At 44.6% G+C, this 23,595-nt stretch overlaps 1 protein-coding gene across 2 annotated transcripts in view; it reads right to left on the minus strand.

The window, feature by feature from the left end:
• Nucleotides 1-23,595, minus strand: part of LRMDA (leucine rich melanocyte differentiation associated) — a 1,127,899-nt gene that overhangs the window by 503,580 nt on the left and 600,724 nt on the right. For both annotated transcript variants that reach the window (XM_063670438.1, XM_063670439.1), the window contains 2 exons: nucleotides 21,222-21,350; nucleotides 10,101-10,238 (listed from right to left, as the gene is read on the minus strand). In XM_063670438.1, coding sequence (XP_063526508.1) covers nucleotides 10,101-10,238; nucleotides 21,222-21,350 — 267 coding nt within the window. The remainder of the gene's footprint in view (nucleotides 1-10,100; nucleotides 10,239-21,221; nucleotides 21,351-23,595) is intronic.

Here is a 23,595-nt window from a genome sequence, read left to right on the forward strand (position 1 = left end):
CACAGATATTTCTTGATCACCTACCATGTGCCAGGACTTAGGGATACAGATATGATTACAACATGCTTCCTGCTCTCAAAGCTGTTCTCAGTGTAACAGAAATTATACACTCACATGGAGAAATTAGGAATAAGCATAGCTAAGTGCCAAAATTGAGGTTATGCATACAGTGGTTATGGGAGCACAGAGCAAGAGGTCTACTGACTGAAAACTCAATGGAAAAGGGGAAACAGGAAATCTCAAATGGGCATCAAGGAACCACACCTTAAGGCAACCCCAAGAACCTAGCTATTCCTCAGTGAGGATGTTACTTGGAACAGTGTGGCTTGCCTTCACTAGAGCCTTGGGTTCCCAAGGCCACCTTCCACACTCGTAAGGTGGTCTCATTATTGGTGGCAGTAGCAGCCCATCTAGAGCAATTGCTGCAAATACAGCAGCTGCAGTAGGGGCTGCTTGCTCTGTGGAGCTGGCAGGAGCCAGGAACAGGTGGGAACCCCATGCCCTCCTGAGTTGGTGGGGCAGGAGCTCCTGCTCCCAGGTGCAACTGCAGCTGCCCAGCTGCAGCTGCAGACCCAGGCATCCCTGTGCTCTTGGGGGCTTGGGAAGACCCCCTCCGCTGGAAGGCTTGGGAATGCCTGCTCCCACTGCCTGGCCTCTCCCCACTCCCAATGCCCACTCCAATTTTGGAGCAAAGTGGCAGCCAAGCCCAGGCACTGTCACAATCTGACTGAGTGTGTACATGCTCGGAGCAGTACTGAAACACCAGCCTCCTGCCACCTCAGCCCCTTCTGGACTTTGGGTGCTGAGGAGCACAGCAGGGAGGCCAAGGGACAGCGGAGGACAGCTCAGCATGGGCCTGCAGGCATCCCTTGGCATAAACAGCCTGGGCACCATGGGCACTGTAGACAGCAGGTTGATGGCTGGCAGCAGGAGGCAGACAGGCTCCTAGGTGGAAAGGGGTGTGTCCCCAGTGAAACCCCACCATCGGGCCAGCGGTAGCCTAAAGCATAGGGGCTGGGCTACCAGTTTCACAAATCGGAGTGAGAACATATGGTGCTTTTTCTGGACCCTGCTGTGGCCACCCATGGACCAATCAGCATGCACTAACTTTCCTCTGATGCCCATAAAAGCCCCAGACTCAGCCAGACTTGGGCATATGATGGAACAACCTGCCTGTGGAGAGGAGCTACCCACTCTGGGTCTCCTCTCTGCTGAGGGCTGCACAGAAACTGAGATGACCTGCCTGCAGAAAGGAGCTACCCACTTTAGTTGTACTGAGAGCTGTACTGTTGCTTAATAAAGCACCTCTTTGCCTTGCTCACCCTCCAATTGTGTGCATGCTTCCTTCTTCCTGGATCTGGGACAAGAACTTGGGACCCACCAAATGGCAGGGCTGAAAGAGCTGTAACACAAACAGGGCTGAAACATGTCCCCCTGCTTGCCACATTGTGGGTGATGAGACAGAGAGAAGATCTGTGGCCCTTTGGGGAGCCCAGACCTAACAGCTCCCCAAGCCAAGGCTGTGACAACCTCTTTGGGGCTCTGTGGTTCCTGGCATCTTCAAGCTTCCAGGTGCCAACACATTCCCCAGTGCCTGCAGTGGAAGCCAGTTGTGGTATGCCTGGTCCAGATGCAGCCTTGCAGGGAGCTAGTGCCCATGCCAGTGCCTAGAGCTGCCCAGCCTGCTGCTGCCAGCATGCTTGGTTGTATGCAGTGGTCAGACCCTGTGCTTGCTTACTCATGTACCCCTCACCGCTCCACCCTTGGCAGGCATGGGATCTGAACTGGTAGCATGAGCCAAGTGCAGCCCACCAGGCTGAGTAGGTGGAACAAGCCCAGCAGGCCCAAGCAAAACTCAGGCAAAGGAACCACCAGTTGCAGAGGTTTCCAACTGAGGAAGCAACACCCCAAGGATCTGGTGACATTATCACCAAATGGCCTGCATATGCTTATCCAGGTAAAAGGCTTGGCTGACCATCCCAAAGCCAGAGAGAATAGTTTAGAGTTCTGCAGGAATAACCTTCAAAGGACTCATTGTTAAGGTCAAAATATTATGAAATTCTTTTCTTCCTTCAGAAATGTCCACCCCATGCCTGGTGTCCTGGAAATTTGACTCTGGCTACTTCCTGTTTCCTCCCTGGCCTCAATCTATTGTCCTTTTCCTACCCTGGGTTCTCCCTTCCCTCCAAATACCTGCTAACCTCACCCAAAATCAAGAAAGTGCCACAAAACACCCAAATATCTTTTCTTTCTTTTATTTATTTTTCTTTTTTTTTTTTTGAGATGGAGTCTTGCTCTGTTGCCCAGGTTGGAGAGCAGTGGCATGATCTCTGCTCACTGCAACCTCTGCCTCCCAGGTTCAAGCAATTCCCCTGTCTCAGCCTCCCGAGTAGCTGGGACTACATGTGTGTGCCACTACTCCTGGCTAATTTTTGTATTTTTAGTAGAGACAGCATTTCACCATGTTGGCCCGGCTGGACTCAAACTCCTGACCTCAAGTGATCCACCTGCTGGAATTACAGGCATGAGCCACCACCAAATATCTTTTCTATCCTCCAGTAGAGCTCCCACCGGCCTCAGTCAATGTCAGAGAAAACTTCCATCTTCTGCTTGTAGCAGAAAAGTCTTGATGACAACAGACTCTTTCAAATAAAGACATGTACAGACAGAAACAATATGTCAGGAGTGACGCGCAGGGAGTAAAGACACCCACTAAGTGTAGGGTGGGAAAAGATGAATATGCAGGTGAAGAAAACATCAGTATTAGAAAATCAGCCAATGTTTAACGATGGAGTGAAAGATGCCTTCATGGGGCTGGCAGGAACCATGATGACAACAGACCGCACATTGTCATTTTGCCTCACTTTGGATCACAGCCCTGAAATCAAAGGAGAAAGAGAGAGAGAGAGGTGCTGGCTTTTAAGCTAGTTAAAAAATTTAGATGACAAAGAGCTGCTGTTTTCAGATCACTCTTCTTGTACAATCGAAGAGACAGCCCATGACACAGGCTGCCAGTCACCCCCTGAAATGAGGGATGATTTGGCACCCATCCCGTGGGCCAGCCTGGGTTTCCAAGTGGTTGCTGCTTGGAGAGGTCTGACGGACACTAGGAGGACTTGCCCCAAATAGTTCCATCTGAGATTCAGCTCAAGGTCCAAAGTTCCTCCATAGAGATGTCTTCTTTCATTTACTTACTCATACATTCACTTGTTCAACAAGTAATTATGAAACAGCTACTGTGTGTCAGGACCTGAGTCAAGTACCAACATGAGGAGATAAAAGCAATACAGAAGATCTGTGCTCTTTCAGTGAGCTTCTATTCTTGCACAGTGGTTCTCAAACTTCAGTGGGCATCAGTATTTCCTGGAAACTTGCCAACACACAGATGGCAGGGCCCCATCCCCAGAGTTTCTGATTCAGTATTTCTGGAATTGGGCCTGAACTTTACATTTCTAATATGTCCCCAGGTGATGCTGATGCTGCTGGTCCTGCTGAGAACCAATGTCCTCGTGAAAATAACACCATGAGGAATAATAGCTTTGAAATTAGGAGGGTGATGAGCAAAGAGTCTCCTTCCAGTTCTGCTAAGGGTTGCCCTGCCCCAATGCCTGCAGTGCACAGAACCCAGCCAGTGGCCATGTCTGCCAGATCTTCTTGCCCCTTGGTGGCTTGGAACTGGCTCCAAACATTATTGCCAAGTGATAAGTCAGTGGGCTTCCTGCTTGCCTGTCCTTTCGTGGTCCTGGGAGATCTATTTCTCTTTGCTCTAGGTCATGTCAGGGTGTCAAAAAGCACAGCTTCAATCCTGAGTGTAATACAAGTTTGCCATAAAAATACAAGAGAGGATTCCCAAAGCCACAGAATGAAGGCTTTTACAATATCAATTCAACCCTTGTAAATTTAATCCTGGGTTATTTGTTGCACCAAAATCTTTTTACTGTGATGTATTACTTAGTTACTGGGGTTATCACAGCAGTATCCTAAAGTTGCATAGTACATAAAACATTTCAGTTAACAATGCGGGAAGGTTAACTCCCCCAGATAACCTGCAATCACAAGGGCTAGTCCAGATGACATCCCTCTGTCAGCTTCCACGAACTATTGATGGTTCAATCAGTTTGTTTTGAAAGTAAAGTACAACAAAAGGGCACTAAACTTATTCAGACTGTCAACAGGGGCTATCGGGAATAGGGTTTGCAGGTAAGTAATTCTGGGTGTTTTAAGGCTATTATCAAACAGCAATGGTTGAAGGAAGAGACAGCTACTAATAACAGAGAAGGCAGCCATCATAAACCGCTTTATGGCAGAAACCCCCGTCTATAAATCCTGCGACACCCGGAGACAGCTTCAGATTTATAAAACTGCTTGTTAAGCCAGGGCACTGCTTAATGAAAAGAGATCCGTCTAAGTTCTAAGTCTCACGTCCCTAGCTCCAGAGGGCAACTCCAATTTTCCTGACCTTCTCAAGGTGGCTGGGGGAAAGCCCCCAGGGCTGGGGGTGGTGAAGGGTGGGGGTGAGAGTCAGAGGCACTCTTGGCTGAGATACAGAAGGTGGGGTTATCAAGAGGAGAGCAGGGATCCTGGGAAGGTGCTTAAAGACCCATTTGTCTCTGTCTGGAAACAGATTTCCTAAAACTGAGAGACCAGCACATCAAGCTTTTCAGGTCCTCTTTCTTCTCACACAGAATGTTCCATTTGCTTAAAGGACTCCCTCTAAGGAGAGAGCTAAAACCTCTAGGAGGAGAAAAGAAACGGGAGAAATACTTTTTTTTTCTTTCTTTCCAGAATCAATTTTCTCTGCTCTAGTCTCGACACTCAGGCATTTTTCATCCAGACCTGAGAGAGGAGGATGTTCTTTCCCCCTGCCTGTGACTGTTATCCCCAGGGCAATGGCTGCTCCCCCCAGGGCAATAGCTGCTCCCCAGGAACACCTTACAACCACAGAAAAGCTCAGATGGGCCTCCAGGGTCTGCGAATGGGGTTGACTGCCATGTTTCTTTCTCTGACACTCTATTCAAGAAGTACCAAGTTTCCAATTCTTGAGAGAACTGGGCATGGGGTCATTGGAGTTTTGTTTCGTTTTTTAAATTTTCTTCCATTTACGGCAGTCTATGCTTCTTTGCATTATTTCTTGCCGCCTTCTTGCTTCCATTCTTTGGAGGCAGGGAGACATGGTACAAGCTACTGATACCCTACCTGAGACCCCTGAAGGCAGCAATGGGTGATCTGTGAGCCATTCTCAATCTTTCACAAAGCTTGACGGGATAGATGAGTCCGTCAACAAAACATCATGCTTCCTCACTGTTGACTAGATTACATTAACTCCATTTAATAACACTGGTTACCACATGCTGAACAGAAGCCCTGACCAACTGCTGAATGTATCTGTTTCATAATAACAATAAACTTAGCAATGGCTTCAGTGCAGCCTATTTGGGAGACCAAAGTTTTTAAAATGTTGGGGAGAAAAATAAAAGGAGGGCAAGTTTTTGTAACAAAAAGCTTGGCGACTAATAGCATAGGGAAAGAGGCCAGACTCTGAGTGTATCTTGCCCTGTGATCTTGGTTCAGTCTCTGCTGCCTTTCTGAGCCTCAGTTTTTCTATCTATGCTGTGAAGGGGATGGGTCAAATGATGTCTAAGCCTCCTTCAAATGTTACCTTGCTTGAACTCTATGTGGCTCAAAGTTGACTTACAATAAAAATGTCCATGTCGTCCTTTCTTGTTATTCCAATTTCCTTATATAACCACCCCTAACACCTCCAAGTAAATGACGACTGTGAGAAAGTCAATAAAGACCACAGAGTAATGAACAAACAGTGTGAGTGGAATAACTGCAGATGCTCAGAGAGATGACAATGATCTCACTCTAATGAGCTGAGGTGAGCTCACCTACAGCATTCATGAATGCCTGACAACTGGCAGAGGCCAGCTGATTTTCCTCACAGTTCACCGGCAGCATGTTTGAAGTCTCTGTGCAAACAATACACCCACAGGACAGACCAAGGCCCTCTACAGAGGGTAACCGGCAATTACTCTGTGGGCTTCTGTCACTTTGATCTCTGGGTCGTGACCTTTGCTTTCTTGTGATCTTCAAAGCCCAGATTGTAGATTAGCTGGAGAATGCTCACTGGGTTATGTAAGCCACAAGTTTTACAGCTCCTACTCGTCTGGGAAATGGTGGCAGCCCAGAGCGACCAGACGGCGGAGGGTCCCTCCCTCCTTCCCTTTGGCTGAGTGCTGCAGACACTGGGCAGACCCCAGGGCTGCTCCATGCAGGGGAACAAAGAAAGGGTGTCACGTTTTAAATAATTGAAAGTTGTAAGGAATACAGAAGGCCCTACAGGGAGGAGGGAGGAAAGCAAGGCCAACCAGAGACTGGAGTGGCAGGAGGGGATGAACAACAGAGGGTTCAGTGACAGACGAAGAGCTAAAAGACCATGAGACCAACTCTGTTATTTGAAAGGTGAAGTCCAGACTTGTCTACTGTTAACCTTCAGTCCATTGTTCTTTCTGTAGCAAAAACAAAAAAAGCGATGGCAAGGGAAGACAAGAAATAGACCATTCTGGGCACCCAACTTTCCCATATTGATTTGTTATTTTGGCTAGCGTTGAAATCCACAAGGGGCACTAAAGCGGTTTCTCAGTAGCATGGTGGTCTCTCCGCCCAAGCCTTGCACAGCTGTTCTCTTCCTGCCCAAATCCTGGAGGCTGCTGATTATCACATTCACCTCCATTCAACATTCATCCCAAAATAGCAGCATGGTGTGTACACACTGAAAATCACAGACAGGTTTAAGCTCCTATAATAACAGGACTATGGACATTTCTCAGCCATGAACTATGATGAATGGCAAAGAGAAACCCCAGGCACGGTTCTGCTCCTGCCCCAGTGGGGCCAGGGTGCTACTCAACAACTTGGTAGTATGTTCATGCTCACATATAAGTTTAATGAGCCTGTTTTATGGTGGGGATGTGTGCCAAGAAAATCCAACTGGGTGCACAGGGGGTAAGTGAGGAAGTGAAAGGAGTGAATGTGGGAGGAGGGGAGGAAAGACTCCACAGAAACTCAAGCTCTGTGATGCCATTTCCAGTAACTACATAAATCGAGTCACTTCCCATTTCTGGTCCAGTGGTTGGCCACAACGTGACCTAAAAACTGGGCTGGCCTCTTTGAAATCAACATCTCCCATGGAAATGAAACAACAGACACACTTGTTTTGATGTATGGCTGGGTGACATGTTATAAATATTACATCACATAACCACAGAGGATGCCAATCAATAAGAAATTTTTTCAGACAGCACTAAATGAACCATGGGTTCTTGCTTCTGAATACACTCCTTTAAGGCTCCTAGTATTGCTTAAATGATTAATAGAAGACATATTGTCAGAAAATGTACTTAAAGTGAAAAACAGTAAACTGTAGAAATATCATTCATTTTTAAGCAATTTTCTAGTGAAAATGTCACATAAATTTACATAGAGGTTCTACTATTAGGCTCTGGGTAACAGCTAGAAGGAAGGCAAACCTCATGTTTTGTGGATGAAGGGCCAGGAAAATGTTTTACCAAAAGAAAAAAAAGGCAGCTGCATTGCTTTGTATAAACACAAATGCCACAGGAACTCCAGAATCAAAAGTCATATTGCAAAACCCTAAAATTTCTCAGTGGCAAATAGAGCACAAACTCGAGGAAGGACAAAGCGGATCTGCTTACAGACCATAGAATGGAACTATATCAAACACATATCGATCTTTTCCATATACAAGTGTGAGCGCTCATCAAACCAATAGTAAAAAATAAAGAGATTAAATGAATAAAAAATTTAAATGTGCTAGAGAATCAGCCTACCATTCCACTCTTCAACCAGTTGCTGTGCAGTGAATGTGTAACTACATGGGAACATATTTACTGTTCCTTGTGCTGTTCTTAGTCCCTGATTCTCTTGGAGTGCAAGCATCTTGCCATCATTGTGGATGATGTAAATTTTCCAAGTTAATTTTGACTAGTTATGATTTTGGCTTTGTATGACCTCTGGAATCTAGCCTCTCATGGCAACTTTGTCATATGTGCACTCACAAACCACCTCCCTAGCCCCACCCCTCAACTCCTTCCAAGGGAACAGAACTGGAGTGGGGAGGATGGGCTTGGAGGGTGCCCAGGCTAGCCCGTGAGATAGACCACACTTGTAGAATCCAGCCCTCCCTAAAGATTCATGACCCACAACCAGCACTTGGATTGAGTCTGAATCATAGTCCTTTGCTTATTAGCTGCATTTGTTGACATCCAAATGGATCTGATTCCAAATGGGCAGTGGGTATCTGAGATGGCCAAAGATCCCTGCATCTCCCTATAAGTTCCTAGTTCCTGAGAAGGAAAGGTGGTTTCAAGCCACCTCCAGAAAAAAAAAAAAAAAATGTGCCAAGCCCTTTTATCATATCCAGCACTACTTTAGGCATTGATGAGGCTTCAAGAGTCAAGACAACTCAGCTCCTACACACTGGAAGCCATTCTCTAGATGTGGAAATACATGAAGAAGTGAGAGAAATACGCAAGATAGAATCTATAAAATGGTGTGAGACAGTAAAGGAAGAAATTGAACTTGTTGGGAGCTGAGTGTCTCCGAATTCTAAAGCCAACTGGACATCAGAAACACCTATGGACTGTTGTGTTGTAATTGCCACCAACTGCATCAGAATGCCTTGGATGACTCAGAGGCAGATCCTTGATTATGGAATACTGATATAGACTGTCCTCCCATTTTAAAGGTCTCACTGGCAAAGCTGGACTCCACATCAGATCTTCTGATCTGACCCCATATACCTTGGTCTTAGTACTTTTGCTAATGCGACCAGTTACAATAGAAAAAACAAATAGTAATTATTTGAGAGCTGATGATACACAAAAAAAAGAAAAGAAACAATTTTTCTTAGCTCTTCTTTTCCTTTTGCAACCTCATAAGCCCTGTACTTGAGACCAATCCCTCTCTACCTCTCTCATTCTAGAAAAAAATAACAAAAATGTGCCTACATGGTTGGCTTCACACATAGCTTCTTGGCCCCATGAATGAATGAATAAATGAACAAGTGCATGTATGTGTGTGTACACATACATATACATATAGACACAGATGTATATGTATATATGCATATATACATATACAAAATTTATTAAGTTATTTTTAAGAGTGATTCAGGTGGGGTGTTTAATGACAGCTTATGTCATAATGGAGAGAGAGGTCCATGAAAAGATCATTAAAGCATTTACAAAACAACAATCAACAATGAGAACATAGACAATTTTAAGTGAAGAAGGAAAATTAAGTGACTTTGGTAAAATGGGTAAGACCAAAAAGACTCCCTAAATGACTTTGGATCAGGGCTTTTAAAGCACATGGTTGAGAAGTAGATAGAAGAACAAAAAGCATTTCTACGTGTAGCCCATCAAAGCGCATGGCTGGTGGGCACCAGGGCATAGCTCTATGGTGGAGAGGTATGGGCCTGTGGGACTTCCTCTTGAGATTGTCTATGAGCTCCCTAAATTATGGTGGAGAGTTATGGGCCTGTGGGACTTCCTCTTGAGATTGTCTATGAGCTCCCTAAATTTTGGTGGGAAGTCATCTCTCTCTTCAAGATGACTCTGAGACAGACCACAGAAAGATCTTACAACACAGAGCAGGGGTCAGCAAGTTATAGCCCATGGGTCAAATCTAGCCTGCCATCTGTTTTGTAAATAAAGCTTTACTGGAACAAAGCCATGCCCATTCGTTCACAAATTACATATGACTACTTCTGCATTATGAAAGCAGAGTTGAGTAGTTGTGAGAAGTCCATGTAACTTGGGAAACCTAAAATACTTAATATCTGACACTTCACAAAAAAAGTAGACAAGGCAATAACTTTTCATCTTTCTTAGCTTTTGTGACCTCAACCAAGAGAGACAATGGCTATAGGTTACCAAAAGGTAAAAGTTTAACATTGTCACGGGAAACCCACTGATATGTACCAAACATCTACTATGCACCCCAGAGTAAAATATCATCCCCTAAAGCTTCTCTTTTTCCCTTTTCCCACCATGCTCCAACCCCTGGACACTCACCTGTATCTCTTGTAGTCTTCCTCATCCTTTTCCAAGCTGACCAGCTCGTTGGGACAGGCCACGTTGCCCAGCAGACTGAGGTACTCCAGAGCTGGTGTCACTTCTGCCAAGTGATCCAGCAGATACTCCAAATCAGTGATGTGACAAAGGTTAAGGATCTTGGTCCAGGAAGACAAACAGCTTAGCAAGGAGCATAGGCCATGACTGACAGGCGCTGATGAGTCCAGTCTGCTCCTGTGAGACCTCAGGGTGGGGGCTAAAATCAATTCGGCTGTGGGTATATGGTATTGCTACTTTTTCACTCCCACTGTTGGGAACACAGCCCAACTTTCGCTAGGCAGGTAAGACTAAGTCCAGATCATTTGAGGAAGAATGAATAAACTTGATTGTCTCATCACAGTTTTCTTTCCTCTATAGTTCTGTTTCTAAAACACACTAAAAGGGAAGATTCCATAGAGTAAAATATTTTTACAATAGGCAAAACCATAAAACTTAATTCGTTTCTAGTAATGAAAACAAGGGCTGGGCATGGTGGCCCACACCTGTAATTCCAGTACGTTGGGAGGCCCTGGTAGGCAGATTATTTGAGGTCAGGAGTTCGAGACCAGCCTGGCCAACATAGTGAAACCCATCTCTACTAAAAATACAAATATTAGCTGGGCATGATGGCAGGAGCCTGTAATCCCAGCTACTTGGGAGGCTGAGGCAGGAGAATCGCTTGAACCTGGGAGGTGGAGGTTGCAGTGAGTAGAGATCATGCCCCCAGGTGACAGAGCGAGACTCTGTCTCAAAAGAAAAAAACAAAACAAAACAAAAAAAAACAAAAAGAAAACCAGAAATTATTTCAGAAGGCCTCATTAAGATATATTCTTTCTCTGTTAGTGAGGGAATTAGAGAATGAAAGAAAAAAGTCAGAGGGGGGCATGATGGGGGAGATTATTCCAGGAGCCATCCTCCAGTGGGACCCACTGTCCAATCACGGCCAAACCAAATAAGGCAAGAGCCATAGATTCACAGAATCATAGGTACTGGAAAGGGTTTAATGACAACTTAGTCCCCATACTAACTCCTGGCTTAAGCTACATACAGACAAGCTGAGCCTAGGTAAGGTGATGACTAGATAGGCATGCCTGGTTGGGCCATGACTTTGAGAGACATATGAGAGAGGAGTTAACCAAGTCGGCAGATAAAAGGGGGTCCCAGCCAGGGAATGGGCGCAGAGCTACAGGAACAAAACATACAAGGGTAGAAGAAATGCCATATGCAAGAGTCAAAGACTCAGATTACAGTTCCCAGAAGTGGGGTCCACTTGAACCTAGGAGAAGGTAAAATCAAAGAAAAGGGATGTTCTTGCTCTGTGAGGATGTTATCTAACCTTGGGCTGTTACACAGATTTCCTCATACTTCATTTCAACTTGCCACAAAAGATTGAATTCCAATCCAACCAATGTCAGAATCAGGTCCCTAAAATATTTGCCAAGCAATCACCACGAAATAGCACATTCCATTTTTCTGACAACCATAACAGTTTTTCTTTCCCCTGGAATTGAATCTTTCTCTAACCTCTACTCACTGACCCAATTTAACTGCTTGGGGTCACAAAGAATAGGGCTTCTTCTCTTCCACATGATGAAGCTTCAGATATTTGAAGCTCACATGTCTTCCTTAAATCTTTTATTCTCCAAACTAAGTTCCTTCAAGCATTCTTTGTACACATGCTCTGCCACCATCATATGCAAGGCCAAATGCTATACCCTAGGTGAGAGCAGCCAGAGACAATGAGAAGCAGAGCACAAGCAGAAGAGGGGAAACTAGCAAGAGAGGGAAACTAGCAAAAGAGTGGGAAACTAGCAAGAGGAGGAAACTAACAAGAGAGCGGGAAACTAGCGAGAGGAGGAAACTAGCAAGAGGAGGAAACTAACCAGAGGGGGAAACTAGCAAGATAGGGAAACTAACAAGAGAGGGGGAAACTAGCAAGAGAGGGAAACTAACCAGAGAGGGAAACTAGCAAGAGAGGGAAACTAACCAGAGGGGGAAACTAGCAAGAGGAGGAAACTACCAAGAGAGGGGGAAACTAGCAAGATAGGGAAACTAACCAGAGAGGGGGAAACTAGCAAGAGGAGGAAACTAACAAGAGGGGGAAACTACCAAGAGAGGGAAACTAACCAGAGGGGGAAACTAGCAAGAGAGGGTAAAGTAGCAAGAGAGGGGAAAACTAGCAAGGGAGGGGAAAAACTAGCAAGAGAAGGTAAACTAGCAAGAGAGGGGAAAAACTAGCAAGGGAGGGGAAAGTAGCAAGAGAAGGGGAAACTAGCAAGAGGGGGAAACTAACAAGAGAGGGGAAACTAGCAAGAGAGGGAAACTAGCAAGAGAGGGGAAACTAGCAAAAGAAAGTTGTGAGCACACTCATTTGCTATTGGCTTCAATTCACCAACATCCTCTCTGCTTCCTAAACAAAGACAGAGAAATAGACACGGAAGTTTGTTTTCAATCTCACAAATCTTTCACAAATAACATCCAGAGATGGTCATATAGGAACACTAGAATGAGGAGGTGAGAATGGGAGTTCATATAGAGACAGGAGAGAAGGTCCCACCAGGGGGATGAGGTTGGGAGTACAGAGGGGTGGGTGGCCAGGAATCAAAATCCCTGGAGACAAAATACACTTACTAAAGTTCAATTATCATACTCTTCAGGAAAATTATTTAAATAGAGCCAATTAAAATGACAGTGAACAATTCCAGGGTAAGTTCAGCTTTTCCAGCAGGTTCTATCTTTGAATACTTCACAATCATTACTACAACAACAAGAGAAAAAAAAAAAAAAAAAAAAAAAACAAAGAAAAAAGTCTCATTGCTAGTATTGCCCTTAGATATGGGCGCAGACACCTCAGGTGCCCTGTGCTTTAAAGTACCTTCCTCAGAATGTCCTAAGTCCCCCTCCAATACCTAGGACTGGATGGTGTCATTCAGGTAGAGTACCCCAGGCCTGGACCTAGACCTGGACCTGCATGGGCCTCAGTCCCAGGCTTGCTTTCTCCCCTTCATGGTTTGCTCCAACTTTCTAGCCCACCCACGCAACCCATCAGATGCTCCAAGGAGCACTAGGACTCACATCTGGATCAGGCTGTCTTAAAGCTCAAGGCCAGGCCCTTGTTCCAGGGAGGGCAGCCAGACAAGCTGACTACTGCTTCTGGCCAGCACAGTATTTCTTTTGTGGGACTGCGAAACAGTGGGCTACCAGAATGGTGCTCACATACTGACTTGGAGTGATTCTAATTATTTATGTAGACAAGGGCCCTACACGACTGAGGGAAGCCCTCTCTACTGCAGATGGAAAGCCCGGACCGAAACCTACTTTCCTCTTAGGAAACATTCCTCAAAGCTTGGCTTTTTTCTGTCTACTGTATGAAAGTGGGGATATGCAGGAATGGAACCCCAAACCAACAAGGCTTTTAAGTTGAGGAAATATTGGGCAACTGAGTTGGATTGAAATACCAGTCATTTCTCAACATTTAATGACGAGTAAAGGAAGCCTAGCCGGCCACCATGTTTAGGGAAGTAGGCCTAGATTAAGTGGAGTGAACCTTCACATGTAGATCTACCATGGAGCTAATAAAGCTCATGCGTTAAGGGTTTCTTGCTTGCATAGGCCCCTTCCAAGACCCTGGGAAAGACCCTGGTAATAGAGTCACATGATCATGTGAATTTTTTTTTTTTTTTAATTTGTAAAGGTAGGTAATTTACACTATAATCTGTGGAGATCACTGTCTCACTCCACTAGGACTTCTTCTACCACATTTTCCCTTCAGCTGAGTGACAATGGGAGTGTCTATGGGAATCCTCACCTAAGGGGACATTGCGTAGGAGTAACATTTAATTATGATTCAGTGGGGGAATATTTGTATAATTTGCAGTCACTTCTGTGTCTAGTTAAATTGTTCCAACAGTATCAGTAGGAATGGCTTCCAGTAATACTCTTACTATCCACCATATTAACACAAATATGCAGGGACCAACATAAAACTGATGGCAAAATGATTAACAAACTCATTCATCAATTCAAAGAACATTTAAGATTCAGTTGTTAAGTGTATGTATACATGCCTACACATCAACACACACACAAATTGAAATGTCCTGAAATCTTTTTTTTTGAGACACAGTCTCACTCTGTCGCCCAGGCTGGAGTGCAATGGCGTGATCTCGGCTCACTGCAACCTCTGCCTCCTGGGTTCGTCTCGAACTCCTAATCTCAGGAGATCCACCTGCCTCGGCCTCCCAAAGTGCTGGGATTACAGGTGTGAGCCACTGTGCCGGGCCAAAATGTCTTGAAATCTTATACAGCTCCTACCATATATGAAAGAAACGTGTAAGAGTTTCTCCAAAATGTAATAATCCTAAAAGTTTTACCAATAATGTAGTGGTGAAACTACCAATAATAAATGGTGAAACTGAAAGAAACATTTCTAAACTATTTTAAAAAATCAATTTTCGATCAACCATGCTAAAAGAGGGAATTATCTATTCTCTCTAGAAAAAAATTACAAAATTTCACCAAATAATGAAGCTATGAGAAATTTGCAGGAAAAAAAGTTTCTCTAGAGGCATATCTTCAATAAAGATTGATACTTTTCTAGGTATTTTGACATTTGTGGAATTTATCAACTTAAAATTTTAAAGTTTCCTTTGATACAGTTCTATTCCAAATAAACATTCATTTCATACCTAATTTTGCATTCCCGATTATATAGTATTCAAGAGGGCTCCCTCAAATTACAGAGGTTTCACACTCCCCAAAACCTGGATCTGCCCCTGGCCACAAAGAAGTGGATCATTTGAATGCTCTGATCATGGGACTTGCCTGGGCAAGGGGTCTGCTGGTTCCAAGAAGCTTCAGCCATCCTTTGCCAATGAATCAAAGAGATTTCTAAGAGCCTGCCTGCTTTTGGGTATTTTGTATGGCAGAAACTCCATCTTCCTAAGCCTTTCAATTACCTACTATAAATGATACATTTGGCTGAGTCAGGTGGTCTCCCCCAAATCCACACCAGGCAGGAAGCACTAGCACCTCCTCCCTGCATGCATGCTCTAGACCAGTCCTTCACCTTTATGTTGATAGCACCACCAGAGGATAAAACATGAGAAGTTTTAATTGGTTTCTTTGTCTCCTGGCTCAGCAAGGACAAACACAGCCTTGTGTTGCCTGGTTGTGAGATCCAACATAGAACTTTTCACATTTCTTTTTTGTCAAGATGCATAGAAAATTGACCACAGGCAATCTGTGGAAGAAACCTGGTGTCCCTGGCTAATCAAGACCACCGCAGTGGGGATCATTTCAGGGATTCTCCTAAGGGTACCTTTTTTAAAAACGTGAAGCTACCTGGCACAGTTTCAACTCTCTCCAGCTGGGTTCCCGGCACACACCTGGCTTCCCTCATCAAGTCTTCTCCGGGGTACTTAGCGTTGAGATTTTTTTCAGTGTTGTCTGCAGAAAGTTGCCATTGCAGAGCCCAGCTGTCATGGGGAGGCTTGCCAAGGGAGATTTTCTGCAGAGGGCCCAAGATCAAAGCAGCATCTTGCCTTGAAAGTTTGGAGCATGAGGGAGGAGGGAAGCCTCTCAGCGTGTGTCCAGTTGTGCGGGTCTGAAGCTGTCCCAGGTGAGAATGGACACATCCCTCCCTCCGGGCTCAGCTGCAGGTTAAAGGGCAACCTCCATAACCACTGGGATGATTTTAACCACAGCTAATCCTAATACTGGGTTTTTGAATACTAAATATACAGCATAATGACATACCTCATTTTTATTCACATATGTCAGAAATTTATCGTGCTGAAATAACAATTAAGGAAACAGGGGTTAACGGTCACACAGCTAGTACATGATAGAGTCTGGATTTAAATCCAAGTCCTAAAGAAACTGCATTTCTAGAGGAAAAAGTGACTTATAATTTCCTAACACAAAAGCAAAATTTAAAACACCAGAACATGAGGGTTCCTACATGTTTCTGTGGGAGAGCACAGGTGCCATCACCGGGCTATGAGCTGTACCTCAGATCCTTCCTTCCAATTTGGGCTACTTCTTTTGATGCATCGAGGCATTGGCTAACAGTAAAATATGCCAAGAAATTGTAAAGTCTTTAACAAAGTGATTTCCCACATATTATACCATTTAAATCTCTCAACAATATGCTGAAGTGTGTGTTACCCATTTTATAAAGAAACTGAGGCCCCTGACAAGGTACAGAGACTTTCCTAAGATGACACAGCAAATGGCTATAGGAACTCCAGTCCCACCTCTGACTCGCTGGAGTGGTCTCCGTGCCACAGCCTAGCTACGTAACATGTAGCACCATTCTTTCTTCCTGCTGGCACTATAATCCAAACTCTTTGGCTATTCAGTACATGTGCTGAAGCGAATAGGGAGACAGAAGACGAAGTGTGATTCCAAATAAAATCTGCTTATGTGCCCCCCACACACCCCAAAAGGAAAGTGGGGGAGAATCATTTGATTGTGCAAAGGTTATCTACACTTTCCTGAATTTTCAGTTGGTCAACCTTACTTGGGGTTGATTATTCAGACATGATATGGCTGAGACCATTACCAAATATCCCAACCCTCCTGGTGGAAGAGTCGGGGATGGCGTGTGCATGCTCATGGTTGGGTGTGAGAGAGAGAGAGAGAGAGAAAGAGTGTGAGCAGTGGGGAAGGGGTTCAAGTCCATAGCCAGTGACTACCTGGCCAGTCTCAATGAACCAAAGAAAGAAAATGAGATCCCTACAAACCAAGAGATGAGGTAATCTCAGACAACCAGGCTTTCAGATATACCAGAGCAGGACATCAACACTGAGGGCTGAACACAATGAGAAAAAGGGCTGGTGGAAAAAGATGGGAGGTCCAGCAGGAGGTATGCAGATGGCAGGGAGGCATTGACTGATGAACACAGAAGAAATTTTCCAGATGCTGGGTCTGGGCTCTGGAATCCCTTTTAAGAGCAGACTCCCAGCAGCCCCAGCTGGGAGCAGGACCTTGCAGAGGCAGGCTCAGGATGCTGACTCCTCCTGTATCTTGGCTCCTCTCCTTGTACAATGTTTGCCGCTCCTTTGGGTTTCAGAGTCTGGAGCTGGGAATCAGCATACCTGGGTTCTGGACTAAGCCCCACTACTGACAATCTATGTGACTTCAGAAAGCTCATCCACTCTAGTTTTTCCATAAAAATGAGAATAATTATTCACCAACAGTACCCAACTCACGGAATGCAATTAGGGCAATATTAAATTATGCAAGTCAAAGAACCATTCTAAACTCAGAAGTATATCTGTACTCTGGCCTTGGTTACAATGTGGCCCAAGTCAAACCAGATGAGTTTACACAATTCTCTAGGATAATAACAACAATAATAGTAACCCTTACATAGCACTTACTATGTTACTAGAATCTAATATGTCTGAGATACTTAGAATAATCTTCAAAACAACCTATGGGATGGGTACTAGCATTGTCTGCATTTTCAAAGGAAACCAAAACATAGAGATGTCAAATCACTTGCCCAAGGTCATGCAGAAAAGTGGCAGGTTTAGGGTAGAAGCTCAGGAAGTCTGCCTTCAGAGCCTGTTGTTCTTAACCACTATGTGATAGTCCCTCTTGCTAAAGGATTAAAGAAGCCAATGACCCAAGTGTCCAGGGTCTAGGAACCTACAGCATTATTATAGATACATTTAACTGTGGTCAAACCAAAGTGGAAAAATCTAGATTTTACATGGTAGGTGGGGTGAATAACCATTTTACATATGCCAAAATACAAACCAAAAAAATTTAAAATAAAGCAAACTTCACAAAAGGATTCAAGATAAAACCTCATTTGGCAGCAAGCTTCCTAACATGTTTAAAGATTCAATTTACACAAAAGAGCTAATATTTTTTTCAGGAGGTCAATAGTTACTTGTTTCTAGGGCTCCCTTTATCACAAATATAAAGTAAAATCTGAAGGAGACAAGATGCCAATGCCAAGGTCTCCTGGGTAGATTGTTACAGAAATGAATTATGCTTCTTTATATGTACACCCTGTGCAGTCACTTCCCATATTTGTTCTACAGTTGGTACGTGACTTGCTTTGGTCATGGGACATTAACACACATGATATAAGTTGAACTTGAAGACTACTTGTACTATGGGGCTTGTGCTCTTAGAATACTCCTCCCATGTGAAGTGCCTTATGCTAGCCTGTTAGAGACAGGTAGTTTAGCCAACACCCAGTACCAACCTCCAGACATATGAGTGAGGTCATCTTAGACCATCCAGCCCCAGTTGAGCCTCCAGGTAGATGTGGCTGCATGAGTGACCCAGAGTAAGACCAGCAGAAGAACCATCCTGCTAAGCCCTGGCCAAACATCTGATCTATAGAATTGTCAATATTTGTTGTTTTAAGCCACTAAATGTTGGGGTGGATTATTATGCAGCAAAAGCTAATGTATAGAGGCCACATCTAAAGCATTTCATGGGGTAGCAATAACAATATGGAAACTAGAAATTGTTGGAAGCCTGCAACATTCTCACAGTTAGGTAGGAGAGTCATTTAGCTGAAAAAGTGGCATCAGAAGTGCTGGGTTGAGAAGATAGCATGTGCTGTTATTGCCTGATTTTACCTACCTTTCTCTGTGACTTCTGAGTCAAGTAGATGGGGAAGCTGATCTTCACAATCATGTTAGTAGAGCAGAGGAGAAAAAAGGAAAGAAGTCTATTCAGAATATTCACTGATAAGAAAATGTGCTACAACAGCACCAGTGATATCGCCGGTCAGGTTTACAGCCACACAGTGTCTTCTGCTTCGGTCCCTCCTAGGCCATTACCATTACTCCATTAGCATTACTGCTACAGATTGGAAAAGTGAAGGCACAGAATAGGGAAAGGACTCAACCAAAGACAAAGAAAACCTCTTAGCACTCTGAAGCCAAGAGGCCTGCTTCTCTCTCGTGACAGCAATACTGTGAATAAAACCATCAACCAGTCCAATGTATTTCTTTAAAAATAAGAAAAGGAAGCTCACAGAAGATAACTTGTCCAAGGCCACACCACTAAATATGATTAAGCTGAGACATGAACCAAAGTCCATGGACTCTAATATTCTACAGAGACCTGGGACACAGGACATGTCTAAAAATCTTCTGTCCTTGATTTATTTGAGAATATTGGCCAACTGATCATCTAAGACAGCCTAGAAAGCCATAAGACTACAAAGTTTTTCAAACAGTGATTGGGAAACTTGGTTGACTAACAGATATAAGAAGGGAAAATTCCACCAAAATTTCATTATGACAAAGACTGTGAATTTACTTGTAGGCCCTCCCCTTTTACTTCTATCAAAGTGACAATAATGACCATAAGGAGCATATTTATAATACTATGATCTGAATGTTTGTTCTTCCCTCAAATTCATATGTTGAAATTCTAATCCCCAAAGTGATGGTATGTGGAGATGAGGCCTTTGGGAGGTGATTAGGTCATAAGAGTAGATCCCTCTGATGGGATCAGTGCCCCTATAAGGAGAGACTTGAAAAAGCTTGCTTCCTGTCTCTCTGCTATGTGATGATACAGTGAGAAAGTATCTTCACCAAGAAACCAACCCTGCTGGCATCCTGACATCAAACCTCCAGCCTCCAGACTGTAAGAAATAAATGTTTGTTGTTTAAGCCACCTCATGTATGGTATTGTGCTGTAGCAGCAAGAGCTGACTGAGACAATATCTTAGAGACTAAAGAAAACATTAACTTATGGCTTAAAGTATAAACAGTAGCTAACAAATGCTTCTGCAAATCACTCTTAAATGCTGGCATATGCATATGTGCCAAACCTTACATGTATATCTGATTTTATTTTATACTCTAGAGGAAAATGCTTTGTCTCCTTTTCTATTTCTAACTTATTGTATGAATGTGAACAAGTGGTTTAACTACTCCAGGTCTCAAATGTTCCATCCAATAAAACAAAGCCATTGGACCACCGAGTCCGAAGCAACACAGTAGAATGCAGATATTGGACTTTGGACACAACACAGTTGACACTGAATCATCCAGGACCTAGCATCTTGCTAGTGTCTGGCTGTGTGCCTGCGCCTCACCTCTTTCTATGTCTAGATAAATGGAAAAGACACACCCTTCTCACAGGGCTTGGTAAGGATGAATAACAACACACATAAAGAACCCAGCACCATGCCTCATTCCTAGGAGTGCTCAATAAGGAATAGCTAATGATAATGATGCATTCATCCCTCCAATATTTATTGAGCTTATACTTGGTGCCAGGCACTATTCTTTGTGTGAAGAACAGAGGAGTTAACAAAACCAAGGAAACTCCCTGTCCCATCGAGCTGGCATTCTAGTGCCGGGTAATCCACTACACTAACAATGCAGGAGCTACGGGCCTTAGGTCGCAGCAAGGGTTCCCTGTTTCCATCCCCACTACAGAATCCAGAGCAGTTAGTGCCCGGAAGTCTTACCCTAGGCTGGCTAGGTCCTTGCCTCTGTAGAGGAGGCCATACACTATCATGGGTCCCCTAGGCCTCTCATCACCAGCCCAGCGTGGTATCCACCAGTGAGGGCATAGCCAGGCCTGGGCTTCACATGTCTCTGCCACCTTAGTTCCTTTCCCTCACCAAAACGGTTCCCCAAGCCTGCCCCAGAGCCTTCCAGAAACCTCCGAGGAGAGGAAGTTTGCTTGGCGGCATTACCCGGGACTTCCCACCAGAGGTCGCCCTCCCACACAAGCCCAAGCAAACAGACCGGGCTTCGCCGCCTCTGCAGCGGTGACATTATTTTCTTTCTCTATTTTTATCTATTAAAAAGATTTCTTCACAGCCATAACTTAGATCTCTACACTAAAATGGAGCAACAGGAAGATATAATGGTGCGTTTCATTTATGAATGACCTATAATAAATTACTCTGAAGTGTCCCGAGTGCCAGAAGACAGAACGCTTTGTCTGCCCACGAACTGTATTTCACATACTTTAATTTAGCTGACACATAAAACTCATTTGACATTTTGCAGGTATTTGGGCAGGGTGGGGTGGGGGGACGACTGTGGGGCTGGGTGGGGAGTGGGGGCAGCGGGCAGAGGAAAGGATATTCGGTTCTTGTTGAGGGTTAAGGTATGCAGTCTGGGTAACCCTGGCAACACGAGGTCGTCCCCCAGCTGATTGTTGTCCAAGATGAGTTCCTCCAGGCTCCTGAATGCGCTCAGTCCTTCCAGTGACCTGCAATGACAAAGGCAACAGGAAAAATGATCCTGCACTAAATCAGGGAGGCCATTATGAGCCGAAATAAATATTTTAACCTTCCCTTTCAGGACTGGGAATAGTTTGGGCTTGGTGCCTGTCAGCAAAGTGAATGACAAGAATTAGTAGCAGGAGTCGGGGCGGGGGCGGCGGGGGAGAAGGGGCCGCTGGCACCCACCGCATCCTTCACGCATTGCCAACATGAAGGATGAGGGTCACTTAGTGAGTAGCCAGGATCCAAAACAAAGGGCTTCAGATACGGCCTGCAGGATAAATTTGTCAATGTCTTGTGCCTTCAGGCACCCAGCCTCGCCTGACCCTAACCTCCATTCCCAAGATAAATAACTCTGTCACAGTTCACCTTCATTCCCTGGACACAAATTCAAGTTGTCATCCATCATTCCTGCCCAGAAATATCATACCCTCTTACAATAATAAATATAACTTCAAGTATCATTTCTTAGCAGTTCTCCTCTGTACAGTCGCGGAAGGCTTCCTTTCTCTCTGTTCACATCCTTTGACTTTTTTTTTCCTCTGCCTTTTTTCTTTACTAATCACTTAATTTGCTTCTGCCCAGCGTCCCAGTGGCTGCCCCAAAGGCAAGGCATCTGCAGAATTACATAATCACTCCGGTCTGAGAGGGCTTTTTCTTTTATTATTTCTTTTTATTTGTTTTTGCTGCGGGTGGGGAGATGGGGGTTGGGAGAATTGCTGTTTCAAAGCTCCTGGCCTGAAGTTACTGTTTTAATTTATGGAAAGTGGATTTCTCACTTAATTTTTGAAAGAAGTGTAGAGTGCAACCCTGTAGATGTTGAGGCAGTAAATAAAAAGGCAACTGAAAGAATTAGGTACCCAGCTCCAGGTAAAAAAAAAAAACAAAACAGCAGAGAGGGAAAAATAGCCTTGCTTATACACATCGCTGAAAGTTAACTCTTAATTTTATGGGCTCTCATGAGTGTTGGGGGTGGAGGTGACACGGGGTAGTTGTGCACAAGTGCTTGCCTGGGTGCACACAGACATTAATTAAAGCAAGCCGGCCGGCGGAGGGGCTTACACAGAGACACAGACTCCCAGCTCGTTCACCTGCCAGACCCAGGAGATGTGCTGAGCCTGCACAGGGTGACAGCTGAGCTACGATGTGGACTGGAGGGAGACATGTAGGGGATGCCTGGCTATTCTATAAAATGTGACAAATCAGGGAGATGTCGTCCACACTATTTATTCATTTACTGATAGTGCTTCCATCACAGCCCCATGTGCTTGCATGTGCAATGTCTGCACATCTGCTGTGAATGTGAATTTCAGCACAAGAGCTTTCCCAAGGCATCCATAGCTCCCTTGTGGGATCTCTGCCAAGAGGACTCCAAAACACGGAGTCAATACTTAAGAGGTGTAAAAATGTAAGTAATTAAATCTGTAGATTCCACTGGGCCCAGAGCTCTGCCTGCATGTTCCATTCCTGCCAGACCTCGGGGTGGTCCCACTCGGGACTCAACTCCCAGAGCACACCTGCTCCTCCAACCAACACTGCCAGCCCCATCGAGAGAGGACACATTTTGGAGTAGGGGTCCAGAGGTCATCGTGTTTCATTTCCTCCTCCTTTCTCTTTTTCCTCTTGGTTCCGAGAGGCAAAACACAACTTATAAGGATAAATGCTTGAAGGGGTGGATATCCCATTTATTCTGATGTGATGATTACACATTGCATGCCTGTATCAAAATATGTCATGTGACCCATAAATATCTACACCTCCTATGTACCCACAAAAAATACAAACAAAAAAAATTTTTAAACCCACAACGTACGCACATCTAGGCAGGAAGGTTTGGGACTTTGCCTCCGCTCCTCTATTTCCTGTTGTGTGAATTCGGGCCTGTCAATAGCCCATCTGAACTCTCCTGCTCTGTGTTCCTTCCAGCTCATAGGATCTCGTCGAGAATAAGTGAAGGACGGCTAACTGGTTACTAGCATACGCTGTTTTTTTTTTCTTTTCGTTCCTCCTTTTATTCACTGTTTTGTTTCCTGACGCCCTGACCCTGGGGGTGTGTTTGGAATGCAGGGGACGGCCCATGAACAAACCCACAGAGGAGGCGTGCAGCAAGTCAGGCTTGTGCAGGGGACTTTCGGGTTCTTCTGAAGTCCCTTCCTCCACTAGGGGTTAGGGAGTGATATGCCAAAAGGCTTCTCAAGACTGGGCCCATTTACCACTAGGGGAGGTGAGGCC

Source organism: Pongo pygmaeus, chromosome 8 (genome assembly GCF_028885625.2).
Source record: "Pongo pygmaeus isolate AG05252 chromosome 8, NHGRI_mPonPyg2-v2.0_pri, whole genome shotgun sequence".
NCBI lineage: Eukaryota > Metazoa > Chordata > Mammalia > Primates > Hominidae > Pongo > Pongo pygmaeus.